The following is a 26,068-nucleotide window of genomic DNA, read 5'->3' as shown; positions in this document are numbered from 1 at the left end:
CATGAGAAACTTGTTGACTCCTGACTGATACAATGTGACACACCAAAATCTAAAAAGGATTTTACACAGAAATGCCATAGCTTATCACGATAAGTGTTTCACCAAACAGAGAAAAATTAAGGGCTCGTGAGCATGTTGGTTCCCCTATTTGTTCAGTTTATCGCTTTTTTACATTGTAATAGTGGCATTTGATAACTGAGAAGCTGGGGGACACAAATGGAATGATTAAGGATTTTCTAGTCTTGATTTGGATGATGTGTTGTGAACTAGCAGGGAAAGGGAAGAGAAAAGAACTCGTGATGGCAGAAATTTTAATTTCCCTTTTTCAAGAGAATAATAAAAATGTTACTGTTTAGTGATCAACAGGGCCCATGTATCAGGCATAAAATTATCTGACATGCTGTCATCTGAGCACTATTTCTGACATGGCTTTAGGATCCAATCACAACTCATTTAGAAGCTATCATTTTTAATTACTTACAAATAGTTCTAATAAGCATGTTTCAGAATTTTGATATTTTAAACCATTTAAAAAAAGCTCATTAAATAGGGATTAATTTTGACATGGTTCTAAGTAAGAAATCTCAAATGATAATCATCAAATAGGCTCAACCTTTTTTGTGTAGCAACAATAAATTTCATTTAAATAAGATGCAATTTGACATAATAGAGATTCTGATATCTCTTTCTTAGTAGCTTCATGTCTATGACAATTAAGAAGAGGAACATTTTACATCTGTTTTGTATTTGTGTAAATGGGTATGTATAATGTCCTAAAGAATGGTAAGTGGAGACTGAACTTTTATTGTCATAGGTTTGAGAAGATGTTGACTTTTAAAAGAATGTGTCAATTTCTGTGTATGCATATTTCGATGAATGCCCTGTCTAGCATTTTTATCAGCTCAAGGGCTGGGTTTAGCATTTTTAGAAATGAGTATTAGTGATTAAGAAGTGTTGATAGTAATGCCATAGTGGAGGGTAGTAAGAACTTTAAATAAACGTAGAATCATAGGGGCTGGGCAGGAGTAAATTTTACTTAGCAGAAATTGAATGTATTATTACCTCAACATTTGCAAATCAAAGAAGCATTAAAGCTTCTTTAAACACAAAAACTAATAACTGAGGCCAGCTGAAATATTATCCATAAGAATAAATAACTTTTATTATTTTATTTATTTCTGATATATTTTCTGTGTAGTTGCTATAGCATATACAATATATATTCTACAAAATTCATATTTATTTCTTCTGTCTTTTGAGGAGAATTGCAAGTTCTCATTAAATAGCCTTATTCTTTATGAATGAAAGAAGATCATAATAATTTGCTTTCATTGCAATCAGACAGGTGAGATGGCTTTCGTGAATCTAGACGAGGTTTAAAAAAGTAACAAGGAGGTAGGACATGCCCCATTAATCTCAGTCAAGGTCTAATCTAGAGTGGTGCTCTGTGGCCAGAGAACTAAATGTTCAGATGCCACAGAATTTAGTTGTGTGGGGTTTTTTTTTTGTTTTTTTTTTTTAGAATTCATCTTTTGGCTGAACTTGGAAATTAATCCATCTTGGAAATTACTTCTGTATCCCTTGTCTCCCTTGTCATCAAGATTCTGCTTGTGATTATGCCTTGCTTTCCAGTTTTCCTTATAAAAGAGTGTTCGGGGATTTATAGTGAATCCCTCTCCCATTGTATAGTCAAAATGGGTAGCAGAGCATCTGGGTACCAGAGCCATGTGCTGCTCTGCCAAGCAGTGGAAGAAGATTGGTTGGACCTTTCATCTGGGGAATGCTACCGGTCAGCAGCTAGGAATCCTTAAAGATGAATAACTGTGGAGAGCTGGAGGTTCGCCCCTTTCTTGCCATACACATAGGAAGGGAAACAGGACTGCCAGAATGGCATCAGAGAAGTCACTCAGGAGTTGCAGCCAGACTTAGGAGGAAAGCGTCAGGATCCTATGCAGACATGATCTGTGTTTAAATAGCTCTTTACACAAATGTGTACCAGAGAGCTATGCAATAGCTGTGAATTAATTTCTGCAGAGATCTAGGGGAGACTATGAAGAAAGATGATGTGAAAGTTTTCTGCGATTTTAGAAGGAGCTGCCTTGCTGTAGAACATAGCGGATGCTGAATTGGATTCTCTGTTGCAATGGAGGCTATAGGTTATTCTCAGTAGAAGTCTGGATCTCTTACCCTCTTATTTAATTGATTAGTACTAATTGGAAACGTTTTCCAGTTACAGCTAATGCTTACTGAACTCATGTCAGTACTGATGTTTGGGGAGGAAGTTTTACTTTTAATTTCTGGATGTAGGTTGTTCATGCAACTCTAAACTCCCGTCCAAAGTTTTGATGCTGTCTACATCTTCCTTTGCTTTTTTCCCCCAATTCTCTTGAGAATCTGACCCTGCATTTCTTCACTTTTCATAAGAACCACACTTACCCTTATCATTACATACTAAGTTCCTTCTTCTTACTTGCTGCATTTGGAGTATTTTGACTCATGATGTGTATTTGACTCATGGTTAAAATCACATCCTCATGCTACAAACACGGGGCAGGATATTACTGGAGGGAGTCCAGCAGAAAGCTTCAAATATGATTAGGGGTCTGGAGCATCTCTCTTATGAGTAAAGACAGAGAGAGCTGGGGCTGTTCAGTCTAGAGAAGAGAAGGGGAGAAGGGAGAAGAGAAGGGGATTTCATCAATGTTTATAAATATCTCAAGTGTGGGTGTCAAGGGGATGGTACCAGACACCTGGACACATTCCTGTGTGGTCTGCTCCAGGTGAACCAGCTTTAGCAGGTGGGTTGGACTAGATGATCCCTTTCAAACCAACCCTTCTGTGTGATAGTATGGTGGCCTCTCATTTGAGATTAATTCACACTTCAAATGGCTAACATGTACATAACACCAGATGGCGAGACTTCTGAGGACAAGGCAGCTTCAGATTCACCTCTGGCTGTATGTGACTCCAGACAGCATGGGGACTTCAGTTACTGCAGGAAATTTGGAACAAAGCATGGAAGCCTTTCTTTCCAGGTTCGAAGCTGGCTTTTGTCTAATCAAGAATAACAAGCATTCAAATCATTGAACAAGAAAGTACACAAAATATCATTCTGTCCTTACCAAGCTCAGGCTGGATTGCTTAAGCTGTGCAGTAGTGGGAGAGCAAAGATGCTGGAGGGAGGTTTCCAGACCTCAATTGCAAAGCAATTGCAATGGCCATCTTTCAATAACCTTTACCTATAGCTGACAGAAATTTAGTACTCTAAAGCAAGCTAGAAGATGAACTATTCATAATGTTCTCATTAAAATATGGATCACCTTTTTTCATCTGCTTTTGAGTGCTAATATCCTGAAGCAGAAAAAACAACTCAGTAAACATACAGAACTGTATTTTCTCCAGAGCAGACCGATGAAAATATATCAGACGGTGCTGTCTGCACATGTCACTGCTGCTGTCTCCTCAGCTAATTTCAGAGACAGTACTTAGATCTCCAGGCATTCTGGCAATGGTGATGGATATGCAGTCTGTTGCTGACCAAAAATATGATTTCTGTTCCCCAAAACACTGAGATACAAATAAATGGTGGATTTACAGCATATTTTGAATGAAATTGTGTTATAAAGGTAAGCACTTAAAAGGAATTTTAATTTAATTGCTTTTCTTACTGGAAGTGACAGAGCTCCATGTACTGAATTAGATTTTGTGGTGTTGTTACATTTAGATCTTTCAGATCCTAAATGCGCTGATCTTTTTCTTGCAGTGATAATCTGGCAGCTCTGTCTGGTTAAATTTTGCTAAAATAATCTAATAGATACATGTAATCTGAAAATGTGAGTAATTTAAAGAGTTAATAAATCTGAATCATCAGCTCACTGGAAATTGTATTAATTTTATTTTATTTTACATAATTTTAATAATGTGCTCAACTCTTTTACTTGAATATTTAAAGTGCAGCACATGCTTTGCTGAACTATGGCTTGATTACGACTATGAGAGAATATTTTATTAAATATGCAGGCAACTGAATTCATTAGTCTTGCACTGCTTTCTTGCTCATTCAGTATAGCTTAAGACCAAATCTTAATATTTCCTTTATATAAATATAACTCTTGATGGTAAAGTAGTGTATTAGACCTGGTTGCTGTATTTGGCTAATGAGAAAGGTAACTTATTATTTTGAAAGGATGCAGTCTGCAACTTGGTTATTTGATTTATAGTATCCCCCTTCTTTATATAGGGATACATTAAAGAAGGCTAGAGAACAAGGAGAAAGCAGAAAAGAATTGTGAGTATATGCCAGAAGAATAATAAAGTTATTGAAGAAAGCAATGGGAGAACTTGGCTGTCTAGAAACTGTCTTCCCTGTGTGCTAGTGAATCTGAAACATTGATGTGCCTTTGGAAGCTATAGCACAAGACTTTGAAGAAGCCTGTGCCTTTCTGAATGAGGAGGCACAGTGGCCAGTAGAGGTTTCCTGGGACATCTCAAATGGCTGAAGGTACCTTTGTTTAGGCCAATTAACTGGACCTCTAGTGTAATGATCAGGAAGCTCATATGTGGGCTGCTCCTGTCCTTTGTGTTTTTTTCTGATGTCCTGCTAACAATGGGGAGCTGCATCATCCTGACTGCTGGTCCCCTGCCCCTCCCTGGACCAGTCAGCGCTGTCTGGGGTGCCAGGTACACAGGCCAGGCCTGGTGACTTGATCCACCGTGTCACTTGTCTGTAAAATTGCCTTCTCCGTAAACACACGTGCTTCCTCGCTGAGGGAGTTTCCTGTGGAGAATTAAGCAATAATGTCAGATGTGAGATCTGGCCTTGTAGATTCACGGTTGTGTAGAAGAACTGCAACAGCATTTGGTTAAGGACATGAATCTTATTATACTTCTGATTTATTTTTGTGAAGCTTCTTTCCTCACCAGAACCTGTTATGCCTTATCTTAATCTGATCAGGAGTGAACTGAAAAAAAAAAAAAAAGTGAATATGAAGAGGATTAGTTATTTAAGATGTGGAAATTATATTAATAAGTACATAGGGTAAATTATTTAATCATAATTTCTGCTACGAAGTGAAAAGATAGCTAAATCATTTGAATTATACCAAGAAGCCTTGCATTTTGACAGATGTCACAGTATCATAAAAACACAATGCTAAATAATCATAAGATTGACTAGAGAGAAAAAGAATGTTTTGGAGATAGTTTTCCCCAAGCAAAGTAGAAGTTGGGTTTAGTGCATTTAATCTCTTCTCCATGGTTTTAACAAAAATACAGAATAAATCAGATAAAAACAAGAGGGGAAGTATTTAAGCATTCTTAAAGTCATAGCTATTATTATAGCTATAAGGGGGAGAAAAATCTTTGTATATATTTAAAGTATTTATGTGTTCTGTAGTATTCTGGTAAATCAGCTTGTGGAGATTATGTATACAGAATTATCTTGATGAAATTTACCATTTTACATGAGCTCTAGCCATCCTCACACAAAGACCTCTATTAAAAAGTCTTTTATAATTTTAATAACATATCACGCAGCTATTTAATGACATTTTGTTATCCTAGCTGCTCATTGAATATTTACTCCCCGTTGCTTTTCGTAGCTCATATTGCCAAGGGCATGTTTTCTATAAGTCAAACTGTTTTTGTATGCCATTCTAGAAGAAAATATAAGCAAGCCTCACAGCAGGTTTTTTTGAAATATTTAGTTAAGTGCAGTAGTCTTGAACAGACATCTTTTTAAGGTAGGATAAAATAAAAATTACTTTATTAACAGTATTACAACAGCCTCATTTATGTCAGACTAAAACAGTTGAAATGTGTGATAAAAAACTGAGAACCTGTGGGTAGGCTGACACCTATTTGCTGAACATGCTAACTATTGTTACTGAAAATTTCTTAACAGTTCTCCTATCTTTAGAAAAGGCTTGCTTTGCTCAGAAAAAGTTGTAATATCAGAGGTTTTGTTTTTTTTTTTTTTTTTTGTTTTTTAATTAAGAGGTATTGTCTTATCTTGAATTAACTTTTCTGGCTTTCTTTACTTTGTCCCATTTTTTTTTTTCCTTACCTCAGCATTTGCAAATTACAGATCTTCACTGTCTGTCACGTATCTGCCAAATAAAATTTAAGGTAATTAACTTTCCCAAACGCCTGGCATCTGCTGCTTCCAGTGCTGTCCCATCACAGCGCTCACTGATGGAGCCACTCAGGCTGGAGCTGCTCCTAGCAGAACAGATGAAGCAGCAGCAGGATGGGATGTTTTCCATGACACCCCTAAGTTCATAAATAGCCCTGATTATTGACCTATGAGATCAGGTACTTTTCCGAGCTTTTGGAAGGAGTATGAAGAGTATAAATTAGATGCCAGAGGTAACTAATATGTGGGTTTTTCACATCCCTTGTCTTGAAGAAGAATTTGAGTGTATCTAGAAATTGAAGCCTACTGTTTCCTTCTGACAGTAGGACTCCTTCCTTTCCCTCTGTTTATCTTGAATGAGTCTGAAATGTCATCTCTGCCAGCATGCATGCGTATGATCCCCAGCACAGTCATACTTCCAGAAATTTGGTGGAATTTGATCTGTCATCTTAGGTTGTTTGCTCAGCTTTGCAATACTAGCCACTCACCCTTAGGGGCTGCTCTATCTGTGATCATGCAGTGAAAGTGGAGCGGGAATAGACCATGGTTCTCCATTGTGTTACACAGTGTGACAGTAAATCTCCGTGGCCAGAGAGCAGTGCTGGGGCGCCTCTGTCCCACTCTCTGGAAACACAGGGCACCTCAGAGAAGGGGTGATGAAGCAAAGGGCCTTGTTCTGTCTGCTGGAGCGCCAGGCTGAAGGGAAGAATTGGGTCACAAGGAGCGGTGCGGTGAGGGGACGAGTGTGGTCCCTGGGTAGCTTGTGAGCTCTCAGAGCTGCTCCCTGACTCCTCCTCTTGTGCTGAGCGCACTGAACTGCTGTGTTTGCCAAAGCTTTAGCGTGACACTCAGAATTAATGACATGCAATGGAACAAAACGGGAAGCCAGCTTAATTTGTGATGTACAGCATTTCTGCATAGTGTCCTAAGTATTCAGTCAAGAAAGACAATGCGCATAATCAATATCAGTGTAGTAAGCTGAAAAATGTCATTAAGCCTGGCGTTCTGACTGTTGGCACTGAAACAATAAGTTTCTGAACAGGAATTCACATTGAAGGCTTTTATGTATTCCTGAATAATTAATATGCATAGATTTGGGATATAGCTAATTTTTCTAGGTGAAGATAATAAATGTGTTTTAATAATTGTTTCCTGCTACTTGATCTATCAATTATTAAAATATTGAATTGCACATATATTACTGCTGTTTAATGTAGGTCATTTTTATGAAAGATGTTGGTACATTTTGTTCTTCTGTTGAGTTACATGACTTAGTGACAATCCTATTTAGTCTAGGAATTCTGTGCATCACCCAGTGAAATGTGAAAAAGTTTTTAACTCTTAAATGATATTAATGTATATGTAGCATGCAAAGCACATCATACTGTGCATTAAGCAATTTTTTCACCATTTTTATTACTAGAAATCTAAAATAAATAATAGATTGGCTTTTAGATCTTTTTGTAGACCTATTTAGCATAACAGTTCTGTTAATCATAAGCAGGAAGAATAATTTTGAAGAATGCTATACTTACTGAAGACGAAAGACTAGTAGTGCTGTGTTACATGCTAGCTTCTATTTTAAAAAGCTGTCTTTAGAAAACACAGAAGAAACTGGGAAGGAGTTAAGAATTAGTTATAGCATCCCTTTCTATAATTTATCCTCAACAATTCCAAAAAAATGCATTGAGATAGAACTCAGCTCATACAATTCTTGTAACAAACCTATTGCTGTGTTTAATTTAGTCAATGTCATAAACAGCTGATTTCTTCATGAATTAAATAAAAAATACTCTGCTTTAAGCTGAATTCCTTTAAATCTGCACTACTTTTATGAATGTAGAGTTCAATGTTAACTAATCTCTGTCTGCTCATGTAACTATAGAAAAATCTCATATGTGAAATATATTCTGTTTTCAGTGACCATTTCCTTCCTTTACCTCCTTTGTAACTTTATGCTTAACATAGGCATGTAGATGTGATACAACAAAAGAGAATGCAACCCAATTATTTTCATATTATTATTTATATTTTCATTCATTATATTTTTTCAGTTCAATCATTAACCTGAGCTTTTATTACAATGCAGTGACTGTGCTCACCTCTTCTTAAATGAATAGCTAAAATTGCAAACCCATGTTGGATTGGAGCAGTTACAATTTTTATACAAATTTCAGACAACTACTCTGTGCTAGCATGCAAATTTTATTCATTCTGGGAATCATCCATTGCATTTGAAATATATTTATCTCTTTTACATCTTATTTTGTGATTGTGTCTGTGCATGTATGTGTACCATATGTGCATCTCTTTTGAGTGTCTATTTTTACTGTTTAAAGTTTTCTTAAATAAAATAATTGTCATGTATATATTTTTAGATTTTTATAACGTATTTTCTATCTAAGTGAACACTTCTGAATTTGATAACTTTAAGAGGGACCTTTACTAATTATACAGTAGCTCTGTGAAAGAAAACACATATGGGATGTTTTATCTGGAGCTGGAGCTGCTCCTTCAGCTATCAAAATAATGGAATCATAATGGAACACTTACTAACAGAATTAATGGGCTGCATTCTTTTGTCACTAGAACTGTATGACTCCATTAGGTCTGATTTGTTCAGGGATGACAAGAGGAAAGAATGATGAAGATAGTATTTTGCTACATAGTTGAAAGGAATCTATCACTCTTTTGTATTCATGAACTACTTAGCATCCTGTTATTCAGTGAGCTGTTATAAGTTAAAGAACATCTGTTGTGGTACGGTTTTATTTACAAAATAATTTATTGATTCTCATCTTTGTGTTATCCTTACATTCATAAAAGAAGGAGGTCAAGGATATTTGTTTCTTCTGCCTTTGTTCATTATCACACATACTTCTACTAGAGGAAGTGGTTTCTCTGGGATTTTACTGTAATCCACAGGATTTTATTTTTATTGAGCCTTTTTCCTTCTACTGCACTTGATAGTAGTTGTTTCAAAGTTCAGCCATGTACAGAAAATGAAATGTAATAGCAATCATGTTTACTTTCTATTAAAGTATGGATTTTTTGAAGACACTAATTTACTGGGAGAATTCCCTGTGAGATCATTTTACACCTACAATCTAATATAAAAACCCAGTGCAACAACCTTTTTTATAGACAAGCAATCTAATTTGACACAGATAGCTATTCCATGCTATATATTTCTGTTAGTATTATAGCTGAAACACTACATAGCTGCTTAAGTCTTTATATCCTGAGGTTTTCATTGAGATTTTTGGGGCTGAAATATTCTAGAACTTTTTTCTCTCCTCTCCAGTTAGCCTGGTCCCTTTGCACATGGTTTTCAACCTCCACACAATCTGGCACTGCCAATATTCTAGAATTTCAGTATAATCAAATGCTACCATTTAATCCTGAGTGGTGGCTAAAGCAGTAAACAGACACACTCTCTTGCCCTTGCAAAAGGAAGGGAAAAGGAGGGAAGACTTGTGGGTTGAAACAGAAACAGAATTAATAGAGCAATAATAGAAGAAGAGTGATACAGAATTGGAACAGGCTGCCCAGGGAAGAGGTTGAGTCACCATCCCTGGAGGTCTTTAAAAGATGTGTAGATGAGGTTCTTAGGAACTTGGCTTAGAGGCTGATTTGGCAGTATTAGGTTAATGGTTGGACTCAATGATCTTAAGGTCTTTTCCAACCAAAACAATTCTGTGATTCTAATACTTAGCTGCTGGAACACATGCTTCCACCAACAAAGACCAGAGGGTGGATACTGTGAGCACAGAAAGTCCAGTTAAATGTGGAGATCACAGGAGCAGGATTAGGATCAAGAACAGGACCACTCATGGGTGGTGGCCATCAAAGAAGAAGGACCATCCCCAGCAACTTCCCACTTACATGACATTCATGGAATGGAATACTTCAATGACCAATCTAGGTATCAGTCTAAGCACTGTCTCATCTGCCCCTCTTTTACCAATTTGCACCTGCAGCTGGATGGTTGAAAAAGTTCTTGGTTTCCCTGACAACAGCCAAGATTTCTTACATTCTTTTCATACAAAATCCCAAACACTGAAAAGTTACTGGAAGAAAACATTATCTCTGTTTCATGGTGCTATCTTATTGTACTCAAACTAAATCTCAAACAAAAGACCGTGCTAGGTAGTAAGAAGAAAACATTCCAACTACATGGAAAATCACCTTAGTTTCAGTTAAACCAGTACATCAAACTACAGCTCATAGGCTAATAGGTTATAGGTAGCAGGGCTATGAACTACTAGATCTGGAAAAAGTCATTATATCTATATATCTGCTCAAATATTACCATCTATAAATCACCCAGGATTTCTCCAAATCAGAGGATTTTCCACCTAATGTGTATTGACACATTTCAGAACCTCTATAGCAAGTAGCAAGAACCTCTATAGCAAGTAGCAAGTAGCCAGACAGCAAAATATAGTCTGGATAGACCCCTGCAGCTACAGAATTACTTCCACCCATCCCAAATGACTTTGTGGTATGACACAGAAAATTTACTGCCCATCCCCAATGACTTTGTGTTATGAAACAGAAAATTTTAGAAGTAAATTTTGAATAAAGCAGATGTTTCATAGAGCTGAGCATGTGAAAGGATTGTATATATAGCTTGTTTACTAACCTGCACATGAACAAAAAAATGTAATGAGAGTACATTCAGAGAACAGAAAGAATAATTTGAAACATTGTGATTGTTTGTACCGTTTTTTCTCTTTTTGGTTTGAGAGAATTATGAATTTTTGTGTTTGCATGTTTAGCTTTTGCCATGGTATTTCAAGACCTGTGCAATATTGCTGGAATATAACTCAGCTTAAGAGACGAAAGCAAAAGTGACTCTTCTAAACCAGAGGCTGATATATGCCTTTAAAACTGACACTTTCTGGCTGTTGATGAAGTTTCTCAACTACACAGATTGTAATCTGTAGCGCTTGAAATATAGTTCTGTTTCAGGTCTGTCTGATAGCTGTTATTGCTCTCTTCCAGTCATATTTTAGAGGATTTACACAATTTAAACATATATTAATTAGATCAGGAAACAAAATACAAATTAATATTAATTTATTTCTAGGCTTAAACATGATGAAACAAGATCACTTTTCAGATAGGATTTTTTGGTATTTCTTCTTCAGAAGATTTGTATTCAAGTACTTATTCATGTACACCTTCAGAGAGGATAGCTATGTTGATCCAATGTTAAGGACTATTGCTGTGCTTTATTATTATCTTCTTATTACCTTCACTTATTATTATCTTCTGTGACAGATCTAGATATCCCCGGGTTTCTTGTTATTTTGTACTTTGTAATATGACTATTACAGGACCTTTTGTCCCAAAGATGTAAACGTTTCATGTGTATTTCATGTTTTTATTGAAATAACTAACTTAAATTTCAGTCACAATCCCCCCATATCAAAATACATTGTAAGAAAATAATAAAATCCTGTATTTAATTTTGTTTTTTTTTTTTCTGATTTTGAATGTTTTTGATTTGGAAGCAGAAGAAACAGTGCAACCAAAATGTGTTAAGATTTCATCAAAATCACCATTTTTGTTTAGGAAAAACAGGAAAAGAAATATCAAAAGAGGAAAAGAAATAATATTTCTCTATTTTACACTACTTAATAAGAGTTTATGTAGTGTCAATTAGAAAATCAGCAGTAACATAATGTTACAGTCAAAACTTTGTTGTGAGCAAAAAGGCGAACTTACTGGATACGAGAAGCAACCAATTCACAGTTGCATTAAAATCGTAACTGTTTACAGTATTTTACTTAGACTGTTAATATGGTTAGTCTAGTTAAAGTGGTATTACCATTCACATCAAAATTATCAAATCAATGCACAATAAGTCTTTCAAAACAGTTTTAAAATGCCACACAAACGCTTTCAAGTATCTACCCTTTTCTCGGTATTTTTACTGTCCCTTTAGGTCCTAAGGTGGGCAGCACCCATCCTGCTCTCAGTTCCACTTGGACCTAATTTAGCATATTTTCTAACTTATATATTTTATTTTACATATGTTAGTGTATTCCTGGTTCTCTTGCACTTTTTTCTCTTTGCTAGGCTCAAAACCTTTTTGTCCAGCTCCCTAATCAATTGTTTTTTAATGACCATTGCGAATTTTTTTATAAGCCTGACTTTATTATCCCATGCCAATAGTCCTGTAAACCACATTATTACGTTGAAGTCATAAATATTTCATTCTACACAGAATAATTGCTTTTTGCTGTATGCAAAAACGTTGATTATACCACAAGATTATGCAAATATAAACAAATACAAGCAATATAAGCAAAATTAACAAATTATGCAATAGTCAACTCATAATTAGAAAAATAGTTACAGCTAAACAAGCTAGATCAAAACTTCAGGCAGGCAAGGAAAGTTCAGACAAAGCCCTAGAAATGAGTCCTGAGGCCTTGCAGAGCTGCTACAAGGTATACAGCTTGTTAATATCAATGGTGATACTGGCTTACAGGGCTACAGTAACAGCTGAACAAACATTCTTGTATTTTTTTTTTCTTTGTCATATTATTACTTCTAATTAGCAAACTGACTTATTAAGAAGTTTAACTTCAGAACAGGTTGTAAAGGCCTGGCTTTTTTCATTTCGCATTGCTGTTTTTCAGTTTATACTCAGTGGTGCTGTACTTTCTTGTTTAAAGGTTGTTACAGAGTTTGAAATCTTGACTGCTTAAGCTAGAGTAAAATCACCAAAGGTTCAAGGGAAGAAAGAAGCAAAGAGGAATTTGTGGGGAATGCTTTTACTGTAACGTGAACTCACAACTAGGAGCAGCAATACCTGAATTTAGCAGGTTGGGTAGACCTTACAAATCCCGAGAAAGTTGATAATAGCCTTGTTAGGGTCACATCCTTATCTGGACTTTTCCTTTTCTTGAAATCCAAACTGAAGACCAGGTTTTCCTCAGAAATTTTCGTGTGCACCACTGCATGCTGCATCTATATATGATTCTTGTGCAGTCTGAATGCTACTTTTCCCATCGAGATTTGGGACTAGAAAAGGCACCATGCTAAGAGACAGTGAAGGTGTCAAATGCCAAACAGACAGGAAGAGGTGGAGAGTACAGTCTATAAATCAGTGAGTATTTTAAAATTGCAAATTTTGGAACTGGGGGAAGTCATAGTAACATAAGCCTTTATACTAATGAAGTTACATTTATCCCAACTTATTAGGACAGAATGAGCAAGATAGTTGTAAAGACTACTGCAGATAGCACTATCAAGCTTAGGCTTATCTGTCCTTAATGTACTGCCAAAACTAATCAGTCTCCATACAACTAACATACTAACAATGTGCAGACTCTGAGCAAATATGCTTTTATCACAGTAACAGTGTCAAAAGAGTATTATTAATTCAAAACTTATTTTGCAGATAAAATTGCTGTGTTAACAGAATGCTTTCTCAGTTGTTCAATTAAGTATTCAAAGATTAAAAAAAAAAATAGAATTAATGCCTAAACATCTCAGGTTAGGGAGAATAATGTGTATTAAATTCAATATAGTCTCTTTTGTTGCCACAACAAGAATAATAAATATATCATAATGTAGAAATAAAAATCAACTATTTTTATTGTCGACATCTCTTCCTCATGTCTGTAAATGAAATATGTTCCTCAAAGAATTTGTGCTTGTAAAGTCCTGATTTTTCTTGTAGTTAAGACAGTGTTTCAAGGGGCTAAACATTTTCCTAAGTAAAAAAAGTAAACAATGTCTGTAAGGGAACTGATTAATCTCTTTTTAATAGATTATTTCAGTATTTCACTGTTGCAACAGAAAGTTTAGCCTCTCAGTTCACCCTTTGTCCATATCTAACCTTGGTGAGGGTAAACCCATTAACAAGGGAAGTTTATTCTCTGCGAACAATTCTGTTCTTCCTCAGTGAAATTCATGGCTGCTCTGGTAAGTACAGAATGATAATAGGCAATGTACAAAAGTTATTAAGGTTGTTTGCAGAAGTCAAACATCAAGGTGCTTTTAAAGTGAGACTTTAACTTATTATAAAAGAAGCCCTATGGCATCAGTGTCATTTGTTATTTAGTAAAGATTTCCATCACCCAGCAATACCTGCTTTTCCTTTTTAACACTAGCCATGTTGATGTATAAATCAAGTTTATAGGAAGGATATTTCTTTATTAGTTTCAAGTCAGAGGATGGTCAGCAGAAGTAATCCTCAGGGCAAAATTATTCCCAGCATCAGCTTCAAACAAGTTTCGATTTATTTATTATATTCTCAGTCTGTGTGCAGACCTCCTACCGACATCAATAACAAGTAATGCACTAAAAAAAACACAGAGCTTTGAAAATGGGATGTTATTTGTGTTTTGGAAGAGTATTTTAACATTTTTATCTGTACTTACGCTGTCACATTTTATATGCAGTGGTGGGGTTTGCTGTGGTTTTGTGTTTCGGCGCCAGCCTGTAAGGTGTGTGCCATCATACTGTATACTCAGAGAACAAATCCCCATGGCAATATTACATTTGCAGACCACTTCATAGGATAATTAAGGTAAAAGATATTGTGAATTCCATAAATATCCAACAAACTACCCAGAACTATGTGAAGACTTAAAAAAATGTAGCTAAATCCTATCAAAATGGAGTTGTCACTTAGCAGCCCGTCCTTTGCTTAAATGTAAGAAAAAAGCTGCGATGGATCAGGGAAACAAGTGATCCCTGCAAGGGATCAAGTAAGTTAAATGTGATGCTAGACTGCAATTTTGGTGATCTATTTCGGATTCTTTCAGATATTGTGGATTATTAAGTAGCCAAATTATATTCAAGTAATTCAGCACCTGCTTCATCAAGCCACAGAATATGGAATTAGATATAGACCTCTTCAGCTTCATTGATTTGATTATGTAGTAGAGAGAGACTGGTGAATATACATTAATTCTTTGAAATTAAATCAAGAAAATTAGCTGAAGATATTCCTAGGGGCCTATTTGGTGTCTATTTGCATAAAATGCTGAATTACCTGCTTACTGAAACAACTTTTTTCTCTTTTTTTTTTTTTTTTTTTTTTTGGGATGAGTAATGGAATGGAGCCGAAGAACTGAGTTTACATACAAATCTAAGCAGGGATGTGTGGGTTCAAACCGTAAATCCATTTAACTGCTGGCTCCGACAACAGCCAATACCAGATCATTAGAGCATAAGAAGAAAACAAGTACACAATTTTTCCCTCAGTGTGGAGTATAGAGACTACACTGTTACTTTTTTTACATTCGATTATGTGTGATGGACTTTGTTTCTATGATTATTTTCTGAACCAGTTTGTTATTCTTTTCTGATGTCTTCCTATGGAAGTAGAATGGAATCATGCACACTCTGAAGAAGCATTTTCTTTTTGTTGGCTTTAAAAATTCTTTAAGAAAATGTCATGTGATGTTTCCTCATTCTTATGAGAAATGATGACATAATAGGCAAATAATGCCTACGCATTCTTTATCCATGCTATTTGTAATTTTATCGACTTCTGATGTTTTTTTCTTTTTATGAGTCTGAATTATTTCATCTTTTCACATACAAAGACATTCCAGTGTTTCTAACCATGTTTTTGTCACATTTGTAACTTTTCTATTGGCAATGGATACTTTGTAGTTGCTGGGGAGCTTATTACTTGTTATTGTCTTATGAAGAAGTCTAAAGAAATAATTTAAGATACAGAAAACTATCCTGCAGGCTTCTCAAATTAAGTGAGATTAACACCACACCAAATTACTTAATTTCAATGTTAAGTATGAACATTGAAGGCCTGTCTTATTATCTAAGTCTGAAAATGTGACTGTTCTATTCTCAGTTATTCTTAGTCTAGCCATTTCATACCACATTTTAAGAGAGTCTTATTTGTAATTTTCTTAATGTTTTCTAAGCAATTCAGTTTTCTAAACTGTGCTACCTATAAGCAATAGCAGTACTGCCTTTTATTTTGCTTGACTGAAGTAAAACAATAAGAAAAAATGAGATGGTAAAAACATCTTTATAAAACATATGAACGAAGTGTAAGTAGTCTTCAAAAATACTTGCTTGTAAATGTGTTTCAAATAATTCTTTCAGAAATACATTTTCATCCTCATGGAAATATTTATGATGCACAGTAATTTCCATTTTTGGTTGGAGACAAAATGCAATTTTGAAGGACAATGAGAAATAGAAAGCACAGCATGTTTATAAACGCCATTGTCCTGCTGTGGTTAGTGTAAATAGCTCAAATACAAAGGTTCTGCTTAAGTTATTCACAATAGATACTTGAACCTAGTTCTACCCTACACAGAATAATTAGTAACCAAAAGCTTTAGGTAGATCATATAATGCCTTGCCTGTTTTGACCAGCTGTTTTTCTTGAACCTGAAAAAACATTCTTAGTTCATACTTGTTACAGCCAGTGAATTTCAGCAAGCTGTGATGAGTTCACAAAATGTTTTACCAAAAAAATAGAAATTGTCACTTAATTTTTTCTTTTGCTCATATTAGATGCATGAGACACTCCTCATGCAAGCAAAGTTCTCTGCTTTGTATTCTCTCATTGTTCTAACAAATCATCATCTGATTCGTGTTTTCCACATTTAATCTTACTAGTAGTATTTAATATCTCTGGTTTATATTGTGGTTGCAGGTTTCTCTTGGACTTCTGCATGCTCGAGCTACTCATATCCTCTGGCCTCCACAACGCTGGCAGAGATTGCAGCCAATGTTACCTCCGGAGCGCAAACCACTCCAGAGAAAGGAAGAGTGATCTATATGTTCAAATGGAACAACACTGAAGTGGAATTGAAACAGGAAGAGCTGCAGTGTTTGTATCATCATCCATGAGAGCTTTGCCAGTTGTTCTTTAACATCAGGTGCCATATCAGCAAAAAATGTGACATCTTCATGTTAAAATTCCACTTTAAGTGTAAAGGGTTTTTTTTGTGATTTGGTTGTTTTGTTGTTTGTTTGTTTTTAAATATCAAAAAGTAGTGAATTGCATGTTATTTTGGTGTTACATAATTGGTTGTAGAAGGCTTGAATGTTCAGTTTTTCTGGGAGAAGTAAAGTGCTTATCTTGTTACGTCTGTAATTGTGTTTATTAAAACATTCAATAAAATATTTTAATGTTTTACAGTCAGCTTGTTCTTCAATAACTGAATTAAACCTTTATTATTATCATTGATTGCATATGAAAAAAACAAACACACATGTAATATGCTTCGGATTTGCTACTTCTGCAGCTGAACAGTTAGTTATATAAGTGATTTTTTTTTTTAAAGCTGATGGGATTTTTTTCTTTAGATGCAGCTTGTGTTTATTATTAAACTGAGTAAATATTATTTTTAATTTCTCTTTCAGGAGTGTTTTATATATAAATTCCTTATATATCTTCCTGAAGTAAATATTCAGTCAAAATATGCAAATTATATTGCAGTATCTGAAGGCAATGTTTCATTTGTTTCTCAAGTCTAGTAAGTCATTGTTAGTATTGATTGCCATGTTTCTTCAAAACTATGTAATTTGATAATAAATAGTATACAATTAATACTATGAATATACAATTAATATTATAAATGCACTCTGTGAATATGCAGCAAAGCTTCTGCACATAAGTGAAAAGAACTTGAAAAATGACACATTTTCAACTGCAGATTAATATGAGCCAGCTTATTTTCATATTTATTGAATTTTACTTCAGACAGGATAGTACTTTAAAAATGTAACAAATCACACAAAAGATCTTTAAACATTTCAGCTTAAATCATGCAATATCAGAACTTCAGACAAGATGAAAAGTCTATAGCTCTTTGAAGACATGTATCTGCGTATCAGTTAGATAGAAAGGTTCAATCACTGTGAAAACTCTCTGTTACTGTCTATCTTTCTTCTTAAATGCTGCAGTTCTGTAGACTGTCTGAACACTTTACCGTCTACATGTGCCATGATCTTTCTTTGTTCCAAAAATCTGTTCCATAGGTCTCTGAACTCATCATAGATAAAATTAATGCAGTTTGTTTTGGTGTTAATTGCAGTAAATTCACAATCATTTTGTTTGGCATAACGCAACTGAAAACAGGAGCTTGTGATCCTTTTTTTTTCCAAATTAATTAAGAAAACTGAAATGTATTCAAGAAATTTACTGTAGTCATAATTAATTTTGGTGACAAAGATACAAATACACATGCCTGAAATGAGAAAGAAAGAAAGAAAGAAAGAAACAAACAAACAAACATAAAAATAAGTGGAACAAAACCAGATTAGATAAGCTTTATTTCTCTCAGTTGTTTAGGTCTTCATTTTCCTTCTTTCCACTAGTTCAGTCTCTCCCTCCTCCTCCTCCTCTTCAGTGTCAACTGGGCAGAAGATCTTATGTTTATTGACAAGGTGGAAAATTTGGTTGGCTGTTCGGTTTCACTGGTACCTGTTCTGCAAAACCAGTGCCAGAGAGCTATCAACAAAGACAAAGGCATTTGTTCCTCATTTATTATCTTAATTATATTTTTCTATTAATCTTGTCTAAAGATACAGCCAAATGTGTCTGCACCAGCTACATTTCAAAAAAGAGTCTTTAGTGTTCCTTAGGATTGCAGACCTTATTTTTCAATGGAGAAGAAGGATCCAGAGATATGTGAGAATAAAATTACAGATGAGGTAGAACCAAGGGCTGCATGCAAGCTCCTAGGGGGTGCCAGACCTTGCAGCTCAACAGAGGTGAGGCTGCTACAGCTCCATGCCCTCAGGTCCATCCAGCGGAAAGGCCAAGCATGCAATTCCCCTGGGCACACACACACACACGCAGGTTGTATCCATATGCATGTGACTGGCTATATGTATCAGCATAGAAAAACTCAGGGGGTACTCATGTAAACACTAATGACACCAGTGACCTCATCCTGTTCTTCTCACTGGCTGATCAGATGAAAATATGTAAGTGGGTAATCGATACAAATATGTACAGCGTAAGTGGGAAATAGATACAAATATGTACAGCGTGGATTCCTTCAGCATCAGACACTCGTTTTTCCCAGTATATGGAATTCTGGTGTTCCCATTTGCAGGCACCTGGACAAACAAGCCCCCAGATACCTTCTGGTGGATCCCTCCAGTGACTGGGCTTAGACACCCAGTCCATCCAGGTCCATCCAACAGCTGGACCTGGATCCTCACTCTCCCCATGCACACATGTGCACACACAAATGGGTGTTTCAATCGAACCACAGCCCCAGCAGCTGGCTGGGACCCTATGCTGCCTGCAATAGCCACAGAGGAGCTAAGTCAGAGTATTATTTGCCATTCCTCCTCTTGGCTCCTTTGTGTAGAGACCAGTTCCTTGCCATGTAACCTTATACAAGCTATGAAAGTTTAAATGTCCCAAGTATTCACCTGTGGCATGCCTCAAGGAATATTTATTCATCTATATTTGCATGGATATATTTACAAATATTTATGAGTTTTTATATAAATGGGATATATGTGATGGAATAATGGAACAAAGAATATGCACATTAAATTTGAAGATATTACAATGGTTGTAAAGACTGCCATCTTTTTGGAGAATGGTATTAGGCAGCAGTAATCTGAATTCAATAACAATGAGCAGTGAGTCTGGTGGAATAATTCTCCCTACACGCGCTGGATTAAGTTAAAAGAAAATTTGGAGATTACAGTATATTGCAGTTGCACATGAATCAAAAATATGCTGTTGTGAAAAAGGAAAACGCCACACTTTGTGAACAGCAGAACAGATTGAAAACACAGGAGACAGTATTTCTGCGTCATTCATTGACACCATGATTTCAGTCACTAGATTCATAAGAAGTTGAGGGACAACTGGAGTCTTTGGAGAGAAACAATAAAAATGAAGAAAAATCAGAAAAATTTGACTTATGAGAAATGTTGCAAGAACTTGGGTTTATCATTTAGTTTGGAGAGTTTGAGGCACAGTCTTCAAAATCACGAAAGGTTGCTGTGAAGTGGGAGAGAATCGTTGGTTTGCCAAGTCCATCATGTACAGAAGAACTAACAGACTTATAATGCAATGATAAGAATTGTACGTTAGACATGGAGAAAGAAAAAATTGAATTTTAAAAATAGTAAAACATTGCAATAGATTATTTTTCATTGCAAAGTTTTAAAAAATTTTGTCAGGATTGTTTATACTTTGAGACTCGAGGATGGATTAACTAGACCTTGAGATCCATATTAGCTATTTTACTCATTCTCTGATTAGGTATTCTGTGATAGGTAAAGTTGGTGGTGCTTTTGGTGCTGGCATGCAGGCAGTTACATCAATATTTACTTCCTTTAGATGTATATGATTAATTACATGCAAGCCTAACATACAGTATCACAATAACCTCATTTACTTTCTTGTAAGCATCTAAGGAACCTGATTCCTGTAAAAGAAGATATTTTGCTGCATATTGGCATCAGATTCATGTGCCTGACATTTTACATCATTACATAGCTTAGTGAATGGAAATAGCTCAATGAAATCATAAGCATTTAAGATAACGTAACAGATCGTTCAATATCCAGAGCATGAAGAGCAGACCCATATTGCTGAAGCAGAAAGGACTAAGCAGCAGCAATAACACACAACCACATGTTTAAAGGTGTTATTATTTAATTGATGTAATAATATATGAGATTTTCAACCTCCAGATGTGAAACAGATAACGAGAAACCTGTTTAGCAGTAATGAAATCAGTTACAAAATTCTCATGGACTCAGGTGATCATGATTAGCTTTCTAAGTCGGTATCTTCAACCACAGACCTTCTGGGGTTTTGGTGTTGGCTCACATCTGAAGTGCAGTAATGAATTGGTTTCATGGGAGTTAAATAAAAATGAGTACAAGGAGGAAGTAGGACATTAAGAAATGAAAGGATGACCAGATGTTTCAAAACTTGATATTTTTATGTATGAGGAGTCACATAAATACCCTTCCTATGGCCCAAGACATAAAATTGCATCTTGTCCAAGGTCCTATAAGATAATCATGACAGGTTTGAAAAAAATACAGGATTTTTTAGATCATGGTCTACCTTCTTAGTGGCAAGACTGTCTGACACTCAATGTCCTTCACTGTCTTGCACAATTAATGCACAAATGTACCATTTGTGATATAAAATGCAAATCTACATGACAGAAAAAGGTCAGTGAAAACTAAAATTCCAGGTAGAGAGCTTAGTCCTCCACCATAATATGGTGAGAGGAAAAGATGAGTCTTCTTAGACCTAAGGTTTCCCATGACAATCTTAGCTTGTATAAAATGTAATGAGGCCATACTAATGGCAAATAGTGTAGAAAATGTCCTTCTTTCATAAATATCCGATTTCACCCAAAGAAACTGGATTTGTGTAAATAACATGTAGCAGCACTTTCTAACCTTCCTGTTGAAGTCGTGCTTTTGTGCAGAAATACATTGAAGTTCTTGAAGTTCTTGAACTGGAGGACAAAGGCTGTAAGAAAATCACACAGTGGTGACTGAGAGGATAGACAAGAAACCTTAGAGACAGAAGAAATCGAGTCTCCATCTATCTCTGCATCTGTACTCCTTTCCAGTAATTTCTCTGCATGAAGTAAATGCACAGATTATGAAATGTGGTGCCACAATTATGAACTGAATTTCATCTAGTGTTTTACAGTGTGTTTTATTTTAAAAAAAAAAAGTGTAGCCTATTATGGAAGCTCTAACATTATCTGTTATGCCCCCGAATGCTGTGCGTTTGTTTATTTTTGATTTGGGAAATAAAAGATAAACCAGAAGCTGGTTTATGTAACTGCATCTCAAGAGACTGTAAAGCAGAACATTACACAGAAAATGTTGCCAATACTCAAACTATGTCACCATGCAAATATCTTATTGATTGGAATTTATTAAGAGTGTTATTAGATGAGTGTCTTACCTTTGGATGATTTAGTAACTAAAAACCTGAAGGTGTAAAATATTCTAAAAATGCAGCAGCTGTATCTGGATATTGTGTTATCCTGATCATACAGTGACAGAAACTTTAATTAAGAAAAATGTTTAGTTTGTGATAACTTGTTAGAACTATATTAACCCACCACATCATGTACTATCTTCCTCATCCCACTCACAAATGTCTCAGCATTTTATTTAACATCTAACCTTTTCTCATATCCTCTATTAAATGTCAAAATTGAATTTTACATCCTTTGGGAGCAAAAATGTACCACCCTCATATTTTTTTCTTATACACGTTTCAAATAATAAATGAAACATATAACAGGATTTTTTAACACTCCCTATAGTTTTATCTATTTCATTACAAGGGTTAATCACATAAATGATCCTGAGTTTTCTGTAGGATTGTGATGCCTCAGGATTTCAGATCAGGCTATAATACTTAACATTTTAACCTGCTTTTGATGAGTCTGTAATTAAAGAAATGCATTTTCTTTATTCTCCTGAATTTTTCCCTCATTATGAATGGATGGTTTCTGAATCTGACATGAAATATCTTAAGGGTTCAGATGAGTAATCCATTTGTCCAGTAACCTGGTCCTGATAAAGGTCAGTAAGTTATACTTCCTATAATGAAGAGCTTGGAATAACCAGCCATAAGGGAAATTACTTTCCAACCCCAGGCAGTTAATGTTAGTGTTATGTCTCGAGGCCTGAAAGTTTAAATTCCTTGCTCATCTTACATCCTTTCTAATGTAAGTGAATGTTCTCATTTTCTGTACAAATGCTTAATGCTCACTTCAACATGAACATCTGAAAATTCTCACTTTGTTAACAGCAAACAGCTGAGTAAAGTCTGAATTTTTTAGCCTTAACTTCTGTTTATTGGTACTGTCCCCTATGGTAAGTTGGAAGCAATTATTTCTTTGTTGACTGCCTCTGTTTGGGGGATGCTTGGTCCAGAGTATCACCCTGAAAAATCTGGTAATGGAAATATTTTTCTTTCAGTTCTCTAAGGAGGAAAAGAACTTTACCTTCATCAAACATTTTGAGAAGTACCTAATAAGACTGTTATCGCTGTTAATTATTGTTGTCATGATGCTTGATGTTTTATGAGTGCCACAAAGATTCAGGTGGCAGATTTCTACATGGGTGCAATGTTTGTGACTATGGTCAACATACATGAATCCCTACTGTTTAGGATGCTTTGGCCCTGAAACAGACTTAGTCATCTATGCCACCCAGATTCCCTGAAAGGTGCACAGGAAGACTCATGCTCTGCAGTTCCAGAATCAAAACTGGGGCAGTCTAAGAAGGGCAATATTTAATCATTGTACTTAAGCTGATGGAGAAAAAAATAAAACCGGGCCTGCAACCTTCTGTGGGGCTACAACAATCCCTGGAAGCCGTGCTTACTGGAATCCATTGCATTGGACCATATCCTGGTCCCAGGAGTGTGTTTTTAAAACATGTCTTGAGAGGAAGGTGCTGAGACTGTCTTCTGCATGACAGCTGAATGGTTAGTATATTCGCCTACAAAATAGCAACTTTAAGGTTCAAGCCTTTCCTGAGCCTGAAGAGATGACACCAACCGGATAACCTTCTACAAAGAAATTACTGCTTTGGTAGATGAGGGGAGAGCAGTGGATATTGTACATAGAAATATTATTCAAGGAAATACATGAAACTGTGAAGAACAAAGTGCTAGAGGAAAGCTGAAATATCTTTTGCCAGAGTGCTCTCAACCGCAGAATCTTTTAGCTTGTGACAAAGATGAGATATAAACCTTTCTTAAAAATATCCACAATGGGAAATAAATTTCTGTAAATGCCTGGCAGAGTCTATAATAGCATTACCTAACGCCTAGTAGTGAGGTCAGCCAATTCTTAAGGCTTTATTTTCAGTGAAAAGAAAGTTGTTAAGTCTCCCAAGGAAAAGAACAATTATGTCTAAAAATAGAAGAAAAGTAAAGCTTGAAATAGAGAAGCTCACAAATACTGACAAAAATTATGACTAAGATGGAAACCTCCACTTTTAAGCTTTAAACAAAATGCCTTGGAATTTATTTCTGCAATTATCAATATGTTTTTTCCTCCTGCCAGAGGTCTAGAGTGACAGAGGGTAAATGGAAAAGCCATACCATGTTCTTTCAAGTATTTCCTGAAAACTATATGTGTTAAGGGTAATATCTTCTCACACTGCTATAGTAACAATAATAAGGTATCTTCTGCGCCTGAAGGTTGAAAAACAGTTATGATAAAATTTATTTATCATATCTTTTTTTTTTCTCTTTTTTAATCATTCATATGAGGTGTTAGCTGACATAAAACATTGACTGAACAGCAGACTAACACTCTCTGACTATAAAACCGTGTGTTTTCTGTCCTGAAAAATAACAGTAATTGCCCCTTGGAGATGGTTTTACAATACAAGCAGAAAAGACTTCAAGTCTTGCAGTAGGATCCAGAATCTAAATGGACTTTTTAGGTCTACTTCTTGAAGAAGGAATACCAAATCCTCCTTAGAGGTTCTAAGCTCAGATTCACTTAGGTAACTTCAACTACTTAACTGAGCCTGTAGTTATATATAGGGCCCTGCTTAATTGATCTTTGAAGGCAGATCCCTTCAGAGCATGCTGTGGAATTTATGTGGATTGAGTCACTCTCTAAAGGTCCCAGTCTCTTTTCAGTGACTCTAAAAGAGCCTTTGGTTGCCTCAATTAAGTTCAATGAATTTGAGGCTTGTTTTTTTTTTTAATATAATTTAGTACTTTGCACAGCAGATTGACATCAGAAAACTTAGATAAGTCAAAATCAAGGCCGAATTGTCTTCTAGTTCCGCTTGAATTTTATTACACAGATTGATCTTGAGCTTCTCTTTCATCCCACAAGACGATGTAGGTGCAGGTTTCCCCAAGTGTTGACTTCTTTCTTGATAGATTGCTCACAACTGTCAAGTACTCAGGCTGACAATGACTTTAAGATTTTTAAAAATAATTCCACCCAACCTAATGTTTACTTTTTGACAAAAATGTCACAGAGAATATTTAGACCTTTTGCTTTAACTCACATATATCAGCCAGATTATACAGAATTCTGTTGACTACATCACATTTTATACAAGGAAAACATCTGAATAATGTCACTCTACAGGTGAGTTTAAAAATCACAGTCCAGATAGCTTATGCTTTGTATTAACTCTAATGTGGATTACTGCTAGTTTATCATTAAGAAATCACATTCACGTTGCCTACTCTTGAAATTAGTGGGAGCTTTACATGAGCAAATGGAACAACATGTACTTTTCTCAATTAATAAATGTTCACTGAACAAAATAACAAAATTAAAAAAATTTGTTCTAGAGCTTAGCAACTAAAATCAAAATTAATTATGTAATTATGTGAAGCCTTTTTTTTTTTTTTTAATTCATGCTAAACACAGTAGTACACAACAAGTTTTTTTTTAAAAAATAAGAGTTTCTGTTCTCTCTCTATAGTTGTTTAAACATATTTGGATTGCCTTATGGCACAGTTCCAGTCTGACATTGAGTCCTCAATAACTGGGTGTCAAGACCGAAAGGACCTGCTCTTCAGGGGTTGATTTTTTAATACTTTTTGAAAATCAGGACTTTCTCCTTTTAAGGCATCTGAAATGGCAGGTTTGGCTTGCCAAACTGCTAGCCATGACTGAAAATCACTGCAAAGGTGTGATACTAAGTTTGAACACATTTGTTCTTTATCCAACACAGAAAAAAAAGAAAATTATTTCTTCTACCTTTTCGTCATTCATAAGCTGTATGTATTTGAAAAACAAAACAAAACAAAACAAAACAAAACAAAACATTCTCAGAGGCAGGCAGAGGGATGTTTTTAAGAAACACTGAAACTTCTGAAGGGATTTTCTAAAAATATTTAAGTGCACAAGTAAATGCATTTCCTTAATCAAAAGGTAATGGAACTTTTTACCCTAAATAATTTTGGGATAAATGCGA

The 26,068-nt window shown here is 35.4% G+C and overlaps 1 protein-coding gene across 10 annotated transcripts in view; it reads left to right on the top strand.

The window, feature by feature from the left end:
• Positions 1–17,693, top strand: part of IMMP2L (inner mitochondrial membrane peptidase subunit 2) — a 461,654-nt gene extending 443,961 nt beyond the window's left edge. For 5 of the 10 annotated variants that reach the window (XR_010469559.1, XM_065048712.1, XM_065048717.1 and 2 more), the window contains one exon: positions 16,794–17,285. Coding sequence is in view for 9 of the 10 variants with exons in the window: in XM_065048712.1 (XP_064904784.1) it covers positions 16,794–16,941 (148 nt within the window). In the remaining variant the exon portion in view is untranslated. Of the gene's footprint in view, positions 1–4,240; positions 4,289–16,793 lie in introns of all 10 variants that reach the window. The other 5 variants (XM_065048719.1, XM_065048709.1, XM_065048710.1 and 2 more) reach the window with 2 other exon arrangements.
• Positions 17,694–26,068: the final 8,375 nt, after the last annotated feature.

The sequence above is a fragment of the Columba livia genome, chromosome 1 (genome assembly GCF_036013475.1).
Source record: "Columba livia isolate bColLiv1 breed racing homer chromosome 1, bColLiv1.pat.W.v2, whole genome shotgun sequence".
In the NCBI taxonomy this organism is placed as follows: domain Eukaryota; kingdom Metazoa; phylum Chordata; class Aves; order Columbiformes; family Columbidae; genus Columba; species Columba livia.
Note: the sequence above shows the minus strand (reverse complement) of the source record. Positions and strands in the feature narration are given on the sequence as shown.